The sequence below is a fragment of the Ictalurus furcatus genome, chromosome 24, assembly GCF_023375685.1.
Source record: "Ictalurus furcatus strain D&B chromosome 24, Billie_1.0, whole genome shotgun sequence".
NCBI classification, from domain to species: Eukaryota; Metazoa; Chordata; class Actinopteri; order Siluriformes; family Ictaluridae; genus Ictalurus; species Ictalurus furcatus.
The window spans coordinates 570012-582511 of record NC_071278.1 but is presented as its reverse complement, the minus strand read 5'-3'; the positions used below and the strand labels follow the sequence as shown (position 1 = coordinate 582511).

Sequence of the window (12500 nt, the reverse complement as noted above, 5' to 3'; positions counted from 1 at the left end):
GGCATACGCACGCTAGCATTAGCAGACACCCAGAGTCACCGACAATGACTTTCTTCAGTTTACTTTCTGTCAGCGTTACCTTTTATTCCCAACAGGAGAAATCGTCACGTGACTGAGGAAGAACGTCTTCTAAGACAGGGAGCATATTAAACACCGCGGAGATCAAACTGATGCACGAGCACACGGTTATGTTTATATCCACGATGGTCCGCTGTGTGTAAGGGGCGGGGAAACTGCTCCACGCTGATTAAAAGGTTTAGTTTAAGTTTATTGTCACCATATGTGTGTGTGTTGGGTTGTTTTCTGGTTTGTATGAACAGTTGTGTAAAGTTTTAGTCTGAAGTTTATATTTGTAACACTCAGTTTATGGATTTTATTTTAAATAAACAAAAAAAGGTACTGAAAGTTTGCCCCGCCCCCATCCGATTAATCGAAAAAATCTTTGTTAGTTGCAGCCCTAATTTGTTTGTCACTGATGTTTAGAGATGTGGAGGTTAATATTAATACGTTAATGTTTATGTTAATATTAAAGTTAATGTGTTAATGTTTATGTTAATATTAATGTTAATATGTTAATGTTTATGTTAATATTAAAGTTAATATGTTAATGTTTATGTTAATATTAATGTTAATATGTTAATGTTTATGTTAATATTAATGTTAATATGTTAATTTTTATGTTAATATGTTAATGTTTGTTAATATTAATGTTAATATGTTAATGTTTATGTTAATATTAATGTTAATATGTTAATGTTTATGTTAATATGTTAATGTTTATGTTAATATTAAAGTTAATATGTTAATGTTTATGTTAAAGTTAATATGTTAATGTTTATGTTAAAGTTAATATGTTAATGTTTATGTTTATATTAAAGTTAATATGTTAATGTTATGAGTGAGATCTATAAACACTGCAGTTGATTAGAAGATGATACAAATTTGACACATATATAAAACATTTTTATTTCTAATTTAAATTTATTTGAGACTTTTTCCCCATATCATGGTAAATTTCCTTCTTTCTTTCATTCAGATCTGTCGTGCTAACCCAGTTTTAATTCTGATCTCAGATCTGATCAGAAACTGGATTTTTGTCTGGTCTAGTTTAGAGGCCTGTAACTGCACCGGCTTTCCCTTCCACTCCTGTCTCAACCATCATCTAATCTAATCTAATCACCATTATCAGAGAGGATATGCATTATGTCGAGTGATTACAATTAAAGTCCATGTGTAAATACAGTGCTGTGAAATAGTATTTGCCCCCATCCTGATCTCTTCTGTGTTTGTGTACATTTCACAATAAATTGTTTCAGAAATTAAAACAAAATCTGAGATAAAACAAAGGCGACCTGAGTAAACACTCAATACAGTTTTAAATGATAATGTTATTTATAAAAAAAAAAAGTTATCCAATACCAACTGGGCCTGTGTGAAAATGTATTTGCCCCCATAGTCTATGAAAGTGCATTGATAATGGGGTTCAGCTGGACGAGACACAACCAGACCTGATTACTGCAAACCCTGTTCAATCACATCTACACTTACATAGAACTTTTTCAGCAGCAGGAAGTTGGTTAAAAGATCTTACTCAGTAACACACTGTGGCAAAGCTGAAAGAGATTCCAGAAATGATGAGGAAGAAGGTGATTGAAGTACATCAGTCTGGGAAGGGTTACAAAGCTATTTCAAAGGCTCTGGGACTCCAAAGAACCACAGCGAGAGCCGTTATCTCCAAATGGAAAAACTCGGCACAGTAGTGAACCTTCCCAGAAGTGTCCGACCTTCCAAAATTCCTCCAAGAGCACAGCGACGACTCATCCAGGAAGTCCCAAAACAGCCAAGGTCAACATCGAAGGACCTACAGGCCTGTTTTGCATCAATAAAGGTCACTGTTCATGACTCCACTATCAGAAAGACACTGGGGGAAAACGGCTCCATGGAAGAGTGGCGAGGTGAAAACCACTGCTAACCCAGAAGAACATTAAGACTCGTCTGAATTTCACCAGAACACACCTTGATGATCCTCAAACCTTTTGGGAGAACGTTCTGTGGACTGATGAGTGGAAAGTGAAACGGTTTGGAAGACAGGAGTCCCGTTACATCTGACGTAAACCAAACATAGAATTCCACAGAAAGAACATCATACCTACACTGAAGCATGGTGGAGGAAGTGTGATGCTGTGGGGATGCTCTGCTGCTTCAGGGCCTGGGTAACTTGCAGTAATTGATGGAAACATTCTGCTCTCTACCAGAAAATCCTAAAGGAGAATGTCCTTCAGACCGTAAATTGAATCTCGAGCGCGACTGGATTATGCAGCGAGACAACGATCCAAAGCGTAGGAGTAAATCCTGGAAGTGAGTGAGAGACTGATCTCCAGTTATCAGAAGAGTTTGGTTGCTGCTAACGGTAGCACAACCAGATTTTATGTTTAAGGGGGCAATTAGTTTTTCACATGGGTGATAGGTGTTGGATAACTTTTTTTGCTCCAATAAAATAATAAAACTGTAGTGTGTTTACTCGGGTTCCCTTTGTTTTATGTTGTATTTCATTTGAAGATGTAAAACTATTTAGTATCAGATATACACAAACACACAAGAACCCAGGATTTCACTTTTTCAAAGCACTGTATAAATTAGTCGGTTAATTAGGGGGTAACCCATTATTTGGACTGATGCATTGATGTTCCTGAAAATGGACAGACTGTTGAACTGCTGTGGGGAAAAAAATAAATCACATTTGTTAACTGCTGTGTAAATAATTTAACAGGCTCTCCAGCTGATTTACTCATAACTTTCATAATAATCCTTCTCTACATCATCATCAGTGAAATACTAAATCAAATCTCATCAGAGACGATTCAGCCTGAGGTTTAAACCCCTGATATAAGTGTGTGTAGTCATTAAACATTAGAAATGAAAGGTTTTGAGCTGTATTTTCTATTTTCTGCGCTCTCTTTTTAAACAGTACACAAATATAATAAATCACTGGAGCAAACAGACACTGCGTCCTTCAGGAAAGAGGCACAACTTAACTACCAGGGTTCTGGTGAAGGTTTTGAAGGCATCAGGTCTCAAAGTATATACATCCACCATCAAGAGAGTCCTACATCACCATGGGCTGAGAGGCTGTCACACAAGAAAGAAGCCGCTAGTCCAAGACCGGCAGAAAGAAAGCCAGACTGAAGTGTGCAGGTGATCAGCAGGTGACTGGAGGAGACTTCTCTGATCAGATGAATCAAAAATGGTACTATTTGGTCATATTGATCAGCGCTTTTTAATGGAGGAACAAGGGCTTATAATCAAAAGAACATCGTTCCAACTGTGAAGAATCATGTTGTGAGGTGTTTTGGTGGAAAAGGGACTGGTGCACTCCAGAAAACGGACAGCATCATGATGAAATACTGAAGCAACACCTCAAGAAATCAGTCAGAAGGTTAAAAACTGATTGGTCATAACTGGGTTTTAAAGGCAGAACAATGATCCTAATCAAACCTCCAAACAACAAAGTGAAAGTATTGGAGTGATCATCACAAAGCCCTGACCTGAATCCCATAGAACATTTGTGGACTGAAGTGAAAACACGCAGTGAGGCCCAGGAACCCAGCTGAGGTACAGCGGTTCTGTCAGGAGCAACGGGCAAAACCTCCAGCAGAGTACTGTGAGAAGCTGGAGGAAGACTACAGCAAGAGTTTGATTCAAGTTAAAGCAAGTAAAAGACAACAACAACAAACGGTGACAACAAAAGGTCAATGTCTGATCCACTGAATATCTGATCTAATAAATAAAAGTAAAAGTCTGGTTCTTAGCTATTAGTGTGAAATGACCTGTTATTGAAATGAAGTAGAAACACTGACTGAAATAACACAGGAAGTGTACAGCAACATGAAGTGTGTGGAGTGTGAAAAAGTGTGTGTGTGTGCGTGTTATTACACTACTGTTGTGCTTAGAATCTCAAAAAAAGCCCAAAAGTTTGGACATTTTTAAACGTATTAGTCCGTGTGTGGAGTCTGAATCAGACTGAAGTCGACTCCTTTGGTTTGGTTTCAAACTGAACGTTATTAAACAAATGAGGGGTGTGTAGTGATGAAGACGTCCTCGGAAAACTCTCTTATCCGTTAGTCAGGAACACGGTGGTGTAGAAAGCACAGAGAACACGGAGCTGGCGCTAAATAAAGGATCAGATGATTCTAGAAATATCTAGTTTAAAAATTTTACACAGTTTATTTTCTCCCAGAATACACACGCTATTTCTACAGCTCTGCACTTTGGCTCAGTTTATCAGCTCTCTAAATACATGAAAAACACACAAACACACAAATAAATAAACAAACAATCTACAAAAACTCAAAACACACACTGATTCACTTCCTGCAGTGAGTCGATTCAGAGTCATTTGGTCATTAGAAGTCTACATCACTCAGACCTGAGTGTGTTCTCATGTGGGTAAAGAACCACACCAGGGTTCTGTTCAAACACTGAACACTGTGTGTGTGTGTAAAAAAAAACGTTACTTTTAACTTTAAACAGGATACAAGCTGATTTCTTTTACGACCCCAATTCCAAAAATGTTGGGACAGTATGTAAAATGCAAAAACAAATAAAGACTCACTTGAAAATTCAGTTCACGCTGTACTATACTGAAAACTAATTATTAACATTATTTGATGTTTAGCTTCGTGAATTTTATTTAGTATTGAAAATATACACTCAATTTAAATCTGATGACTGCAACACACTCCAAAAAAGTTTGGACAGTCGACTGTTTACCGCTGTGTAACATCAGCAGTATTAATAACACTTATTAAGCGTTTGGACGCTGAGTGAAGACTCCAGTTGGTTAAGTTTAACGAGTGGAATTTTCCCCCATTCATCCATTTTTGCATTTGTTCAGCTGCGCGACTGTACGAGGACTTCATCGCCTTATTTTGCGCTTCATAATGCATCACACGTTCTCAATGGGAGACAGGTCAGGACTGCAGCAGTCCATGCTCACACCCGCACTCTCTGCTCACGCAACCATGCTCTTGTAATCTGGGCAGAATGTGGTGTGGCGTTGTCCTGCTCTGGATGGCAGCGTATGTTCCTCCAAAATGTGTACATATCTTTCTGCATTAATGATGCCCTCACAGATGTGCAAGTTACCCCATACCATGGGCACTGACATGCCCCCAAACCATGGGCACTGACACACCCCCAAACCATGACAGGCGCTGGCTTTTGGACCTGATGCTGATAACAGCTCATCGGACCACAAAACACGATTCCACTATGCTACTGTCCATCTAGGATGAGACTGAATCCAGAGAAGTGGGCGGAGCTTCTGGACAGTGTTGATGTACGGCTTCTGCTTTGCATAGTAAAGCCATAATTTGCATCTGTGGATGCAGCGGCGAATGGTGTCGACTGACAAAGGTTTCCTGCAGTATTCCCGAGCCCATGTCAGGATCTCCGTTACAGACTCATGACGGTGTTTAAGACAGTGACGTCTGAGATCACGCGCATTCAGAAATGGTTTTCAGCCTCGCCCTTTACGCACCAAAATTTGACCGGATTCCTCGACTCTTTTAATTATATTGTGCGCTGTAGAAGGTGAAACGGCCAAAATCCTACCGATTTGTCTTTGGGAAATGTTCTTCTCAAAGTGTTCCCGACCCGTCCTTGCCTTTGAAGGACTCAGCCTTTTTGGAGGCTCCTTATATACTATGATTAGATGATAGAGAATTGCCCCGTCCCAACTTTTTTGGAACGAGTTGCATGCATCAATTTCAAAATAAACGTTTATCTTCGAAAAACTATGCAACTGATTATTTAAAACATCAAATACCCTGTCTTTATGTTTTTTTGTTTAAATACAAGTCAAAGTACATTTACACATCACTCCTCTTTGGTTTTAATGTGTCTATGATGTATACCTTACCCTGCATTTCACACTAAAAGTGTTCTATAGTCCAGAGTTCAGCAAGAACGAGATAAAACTAATTAAAACATTTAATATATATTTTACATTACTTCTTGCACATACACCTGTTGTTTAATTCACTATCATTTTAATTCAACTCATAATAGTTCAAAATGAGCATGAAAATGAAACTCAATCCAGCTTAAGGTTTGTAATAAAGATGATATTAATTCTGACACTTAAATCACTTTAAATCGTGAATAAAACTTTTATTAAACGCATTACTCTGAAAAACACTAACTTTCTCCAACACTTTATTACTCTACATCACTACATCAGCTTATTAACACTTAGTTTTATCAACATAAAAATGAGAAAAGTTCACATTAGAAGATAAATAAGTGTCTAGACGATGTCTGGTGTTATTAATCCGCTGACTTTTCCGAATGACAAATGAATAAATCTTTAACACAACACTTTCTTAGCGAGACTAACACTGACTTCTATCAGGAAATAAACTAGCCAGCTAGCTTGTTAGCATAGCATAGCTACGTGTTTTGAAAAGCAGCATATTTTACTTTTTCGAGTCAGAAATTTTTCACATCAGATTCAGAACTTTTCGCTGTTAAACAGGACCGGAACCGGGCTGTTAGTTTAATCTACCGAGTGATTAGCCGGTCTCATTCGGTTAAGTGCTAACAGCTAGTTAGAGGCAGCTAGCTAGCTTCACTACGACGTTTCGATTCGGTTCTGTGAGAATATCGTGATAAAGACATCACATTTGATTAACACTAATGCAAGAACAGAAGGGCTGATGGTGAACTGTGTGCTGAGTGTTTACTGTTACTCTGTCACTACAGTAATAATAAAAACCAACACATACACCGGGATGTGAGGTAGTTAGCTAGCCGGGTTAGCAGTGTTGCTAAGGCTAGCGTACCTTTCTGTATCCGCAGCTGGGCCGCGCTGGCTTTCTTTCCCCCGGCCCCGGTTCTGTTTCCCCCCGCGGACTCCTCATCCTTCTTCTGCTGCTTTAAAGAGAACAGTTTAATCATGGCTCCGAGTGTGTGTGTATGTGTGTGTGTGTGTGGTGTGTGTGTGTGTGTGTGAGAGAGAGAGAGACTGTGTGTGAGTGTGTGTTCTCCTCCCAGCACCGAGCTAACGCTAATGCTAATGCTAATCAATCAATCTCTCTCTCTCTCTCTCTCTCTCTCTCTCTCTCTCTGGAGTGTGAAGTTATAGAGCTGGGACACACTCTGTCTATCTGACTCTGACTCTGACTGTCTGACTGTCTGTGTCTGTCTCTCTCTCTCTCTCTCTCTCTCTCTCTCTCTCTCTCGCTCTCTCGCTCTCTCTTCCCCCTCTCTGTCGGTCTGTGCCTTCCTGTGTGTTAGAATGTCTATCTATCTATTTGTCCATTTATCTGTCTCTATGCTTGTTTCTCTGTCTGTCTGTCTGTCTGTCTCTCACTGTCTCTATTTCTTTCTCTGGATGTCTGTCTCTCTCTTTTTGTGGAAAGTATTCCGACTGTCATTATTATTATTTTTATTTATTTTGTAAAATTGATTCTTTTTTTGTCTATAAAAACATTCCATGAACAAACACACAACCACACACACAGATGTATGTTTGTAATAAAGTATTAAAAATAAACACATTTACACAGTGAGATATTGAGTGAGTGAATGAATGAGTGAACAAGTGAGTGAGTGAATGATTGAGGTATTGCGTGAGTGAATGACTGAATGAGTGAGGTATAGAGTGAGTAATTGAGTGAGTGAGTGAATAAATGAGTGAGTGAATGAATGAGGTATTGATTGAGTGAAGGAGTGAGGTATAGAGTGAGTAATTGAGTGAATGAATGAATGATTGAGTGAATGAACGAGGTATTGATTGAGTGAATGAGTGAGTGAATGAGTGAGTAATTGAGTGAGGGAGTGATTGAGTGAGTGATTGAGTGAATGAGAGGGGTGAGGAGGTGGGAGGGGTGAGAGTGGTGAGGGGTGAGGGGGTGAGAGGGGTGAGAGGGTGAGAGTGGTGAGGGGTGAGAGGGTGAGAGTGGTGAGGAGTGAGTGGGTAAGAGGGGTGAGAGTAGTGAGGGGGTGAGAGGGGTGAGGGGGTGAGAGTGCTGAGAGTAGTGCGAGGGGTGAGGGGGTGAGAGTAGTGAGAGGGGTGAGGGGGTGAGAGGGGTGAGAGGGGTGAGGGGTGAGAGGATGAGAGGGGTGAGAGGGTGAGAGTAGTGAGAGGGGTGAGAGGGTGAGAGTAGTGAGAGGGGTGAGAGTGGTGAGGGGTGAGAGTAGTGAGAGGGGTAAGGGGGTGAGAGGGGTGAGAGTGGTGAGGGGGTGAGAGGGGTGAGAGTGGTGAGGGGTGAGAGTAGTGAGAGGGGTAAGGGGGTGAGAGGGGTGAGAGTGGTGAGGGGGTGAGAGGGGTGAGAGTGGTGAGGGGTGAGAGTAGTGAGAGGGGTAAGGGTAGTGAGAGGGGTGAGAGGGGTGGGGGTGAGAGTGGTGAGTGGTTGAGAGGGGTGAGAGTAGTGGGGTGAGGGGTGAGGGGGTGAGAGGGTGAGAGTGGTGGGGGTGAGAGTAGTGAGAGGGGTGAGGGGGTGAGAGTGGTGAGGGGGTGAGAGGGGTGAGAGTAGTGAGAGTGGTGAGGGGGTGAGAGGGTGAGAGTGGTGGGGGTGAGAGGGTGAGAGTAGTGAGAGGGGTGAGGGGTGAGAGTGGTGAGGGGGTGAGAGGGGTGAGAGTAGTGAAAGGGCTGAGGGGTGAGAGGGTGAGAGTAGTGAGAGGGGTGAAGGGGTGAGAGTAGTGAGAGTGGTGAGAGTGGTGAGAGTAGTGAGACGGGTGAGGGGGTGAGGGGGTGAGAGTAGTGAGAGGGGTGAGGGGTGAGAGTGGTGAGGGGGTGAGAGGGATGAGGGGGTGAGAGGGTGAGAGGGGTGAGAGTAGTGAGAGGGGTGAGGGGTGAGAGTGGTGAGAGTAGTGAGAGGGTGAGGGGGTGAGAGTGGTGAGAGTAGTGAGAGGGTGAGAGGGGTGAGAGTGGTGAGGGGATGAGAGGGTGAGAGTGGTGAGGGGATGAGGGGGTGAGGGGGTGAGAGGGTGAGAGGGTGAGAGTGGTGGGGTGAGAGTGGTGAGGGGGTGAGAGTAGTGAGAGGGGTGAGAGGGTGAGGGGGTGAGAGTAGTGAGAGGGGTGAGGGGGGTGAGAGTGGTGAGGGGGTGAGAGGGTGAGAGTAGTGAGAGGGGTGAGGGGTGAGAGGATGAGAGGGGTGAGAGGGTGAGATTAGTGAGAGGGGTGAGAGGGGTGAGTGTAGTGACAGGGGTGACAGGGGTGATAGGGTGAGAGTAGTGAGAGGGGTGAGGGGTGAGAGTGGTGAGAGGGGTGAGTGTAGTGACAGGGGTGACAGGGGTGATAGGGTGAGAGTAGTGAGAGGGGTGAGGGGTGAGAGTGGTGAGAGGGGTGAGGGGTGAGAGTGGTGAGAGGGGTGAGTGTAGTGGGAGGGGTGAGGGGGTGAGAGTATTACTGGTTGTTGAAGGAGGTGTTGATGGTGGGTAGAGAGACTCCCATGCTCTTTTCGGCTGTTGTCACAATCCGCTGTAGTTTCTTGCAGTCAGAAGCTGTGCAGCTCCTGTACCACACGGTGAGACAGCTGGTCCGGACTCGCTCTATCATCCCTCTGTAGAAGGTGGTGAGGATGGGATGGGGGAGGCTGTCTCTCTTCAGCTTCTCTAGGAAGTGAAGTGAGTGTTGAGAGTCCAGGAGCGGTCCTGATTTGATCATGGCCCTCATGTTTACACGTCTCGTCTCAGTGAGGACGCCGCAGCAGCAGCAGGGACGTGTCAGCGTTTCTGTCCCAGTGGACTGAGACACAGCGGCGTGATGATGGTCAGTGAGAAGGTGGAGATAATTTACACTAAACTCTCAACCTGATAACAATAACTGATAATAAAGATCATGTGACCAGGATAACATGCTCACTGATGGAGTAAGTCTTGTGCGCTCCCTGGTGGTCAGGAGCTGCTCTACACCACACACTCTCCATGTCCAAGGATAGCAAAAAGCTACCTAATTCCTCAATCATGAAGAATACACACATCTATTTGTATGACTTTATATCTGTACAGTAAATGAGATATAAGTTTCATCAAAGCAAGGTTTTCTCAGGTTTAACTTCACCCAAATTTCTTTGCCTTAAACATTAAGTGATGCTTTTTAATAAATGATGAACTCTTTCACTTAAAGCATCTTACTGTTCAGTTTGTGACATATCAACTTCTTTACCATTTTCTGTATTATTATTATTATTATTATTATTATTATTATTATTATTATTATTGCTATTTTAAAGTAAAATTCGACATCTTTTAATTTTTATTAATTGTGCCTCCACAACCAACAAGTCTGGAAACTCTGGAAAGTGAACAGTGTAACACAGTGTAAAAATATAAACATGCTAAATGATTGTGTAGATTTTAGTCGCTGTGAGGAAGTGATTTAAACAGATGGGTTTGAGGATTTGATCATTTCGGGATCAGAGTAAACAGAGAATCCTGTCAATAACGTCATTCTGAGTGGAATCTGACCGACAGGACCAATTAAAAATGGCCATTGTCGATAAATCGCTGTGGTGTAAGAGGAATAAAACACGTGGGGACGTGCTGTTAGCAGAAAATAATCAACTTCACAGTGGGTAAATAAAAAAGTTAAACATTCTCTTTGGTAAGTTTTATTGGCGGGTTGTAGAAGATGCCTTGCGACATAAATAAATGTTAGGGTGAAATGCGTTGTCATGGTTATCAAACATTTAAGATTTTACAGCTAGGATATTTCTGTTATCCTGAAAAGTAATATTCATCTTGTACACACAAAAAAAATGTTTTTACGAGAAAAAAAAAGGGTGGAGGGGTGAGAAAAAACAACATCCGTCTGACAGAACGGATATGACGCAATATCAAAATGGCGTTCCAATTCTAGCTTGTTCATTCTGGGTTCGTTCAAGAACTCTGGCTCTAACTCAGCCCTACAGTTGTAACCGTTACGGAAAGCGCGTGACGTCATCGCTGTTTTCCTTTCACTTTTACCTGAAGAAAGAGAAGAGACTAACCGACTAGACTAGCCTAGCATGCTAGCATTCCTGAGCTGGCTAGCTAGCGAGCTACCCCTCAAAACAAGCTGTGAATCGAACGCGTGGTGCATTTCTTAAGTCATGATTAATAATAAATAAAACGAGTAGCTGTGTAGCTACACTGCTAAACGCTGCCTGGGGTGAGATTACGTGTACTATGTAATATCGAGTCGGCTCTTCGAATCGGTTCATTTAAGTGAACCGGCTCGCACACGCAAGACGAAGTTTGAAGAGTAAAAATAATTATATGAAACAGACAACGAAGAATACATACTTATATCATTATTTAAAAAAAACTGTCTTAGAGGGTGAACAAACGGAAATGGAAATCAGCCGTTTGGGAGTCGACTCACATTAATGATCCGAGTCGCTCTGGGAAGCTCTTGCGCGTAGGCGTGCGTTAGGATCCTACATTTCCCATGATGCTCGCGGTCACGTGATGGAGCGAGCGTGCGTAAGGACGGAGGGGGGAAATAGGCGTGACTTCCGCGTTTCTTTTTACCTCCCCCATGTTTTATTTTCTATTTATTTATTTCATTTTTTTAAAGGCAGAAATGGAGGGTGATGGCGTCTTGTGTGTCATCGAGCGCACACAGTGGGACGGGATGATGTAGGGATATAACATTCAGACCGGAATATAATAAATGAAGGCGAGAGTGAGGGACGGAAAAAGAAAAGGAGACGGAGATTTACACAATAGAGAAATGAGCAGAACAATAGACACGCTCATCTGCGCACTGCTTTCATTTTAAAGCGGATTTTTCCCCTGATTTTTTTTTGTTGTTGTTGACGAATCCGAATTGAATACCTTGTTGGGAAGGAGTGTTTTTTTTCTCCCAAGGGTGTTAAATTAAGGCTGGGCTCGAGGAGAGCGAGAGAGAGAGAGAGAGCGAGCGAGAGAGAGAGAGAGAGAGAGAGAGAGAGCGAGCGACATTCACAGATGATTATTTAAAGAGAATAGTTGTTTTTCATCTTTGCAGTTATTATTTACACCCAGTGCAAAACCTGCACACACTCCAGCTGCACGCGCCTGCTCAGTTTTATTTATTTAATATTATTATTATTAATATTATTCATATTAATAGTGAGAGAGAGAGTGTGTGTGTGTGTGTGTGTGTGCAGGAACACATGTAAAGCGAGCGAGTGAGAGGGGACGAGAAAAAGGGAAGGCTAGAAAAAAAAAGGAGAAAGAAACAAGGAAGCAATCCCTCTATTCCTCTCTCCATCTGAGCGCCTGTGCCCTTTTTGGTGCAGATATTATTATTATTATTATTATTATTAATAACAATATTATTAATCATTTCTGCAAGTGAATTTAATAATTTCTAATGCGCGCGCCGGGAGTATGCGACTCGGCGCTAATCACAGGTGAGTTAATCCTAATCTTTTACATTTGTTCTTAATTCATCACAAACAACACACACTCACATATATATATATATACACACACACACACACACACCACTCCACAGCCAGCAGGCTCAT

General features: G+C 42.1%; 2 protein-coding genes across 2 annotated transcripts in view; one reads left to right on the top strand and one right to left on the bottom strand.

Moving 5' to 3' along the window:
• The window catches only part of ube2m (ubiquitin conjugating enzyme E2 M), a 12270-nt gene extending 4920 nt beyond the window's left edge, over positions 1-7350 (bottom strand). Inside the window, exon 1 of the mRNA XM_053613322.1 lies at positions 6843-7350. Within this exon, the coding sequence (XP_053469297.1) occupies positions 6843-6957 (115 nt within the window). The 5' untranslated portion in view covers positions 6958-7350. The remainder of the gene's footprint in view (positions 1-6842) is intronic.
• A 3721-nt stretch (positions 7351-11071) lies between these two features.
• The window catches only part of zgc:158376 (uncharacterized protein LOC100101643 homolog), a 20145-nt gene continuing 18716 nt past the window's right edge, over positions 11072-12500 (top strand). The window contains exon 1 of the mRNA XM_053613484.1: positions 11072-12383. The gene's annotated coding sequence lies outside the window, so the exon portion shown is untranslated. The remainder of the gene's footprint in view (positions 12384-12500) is intronic.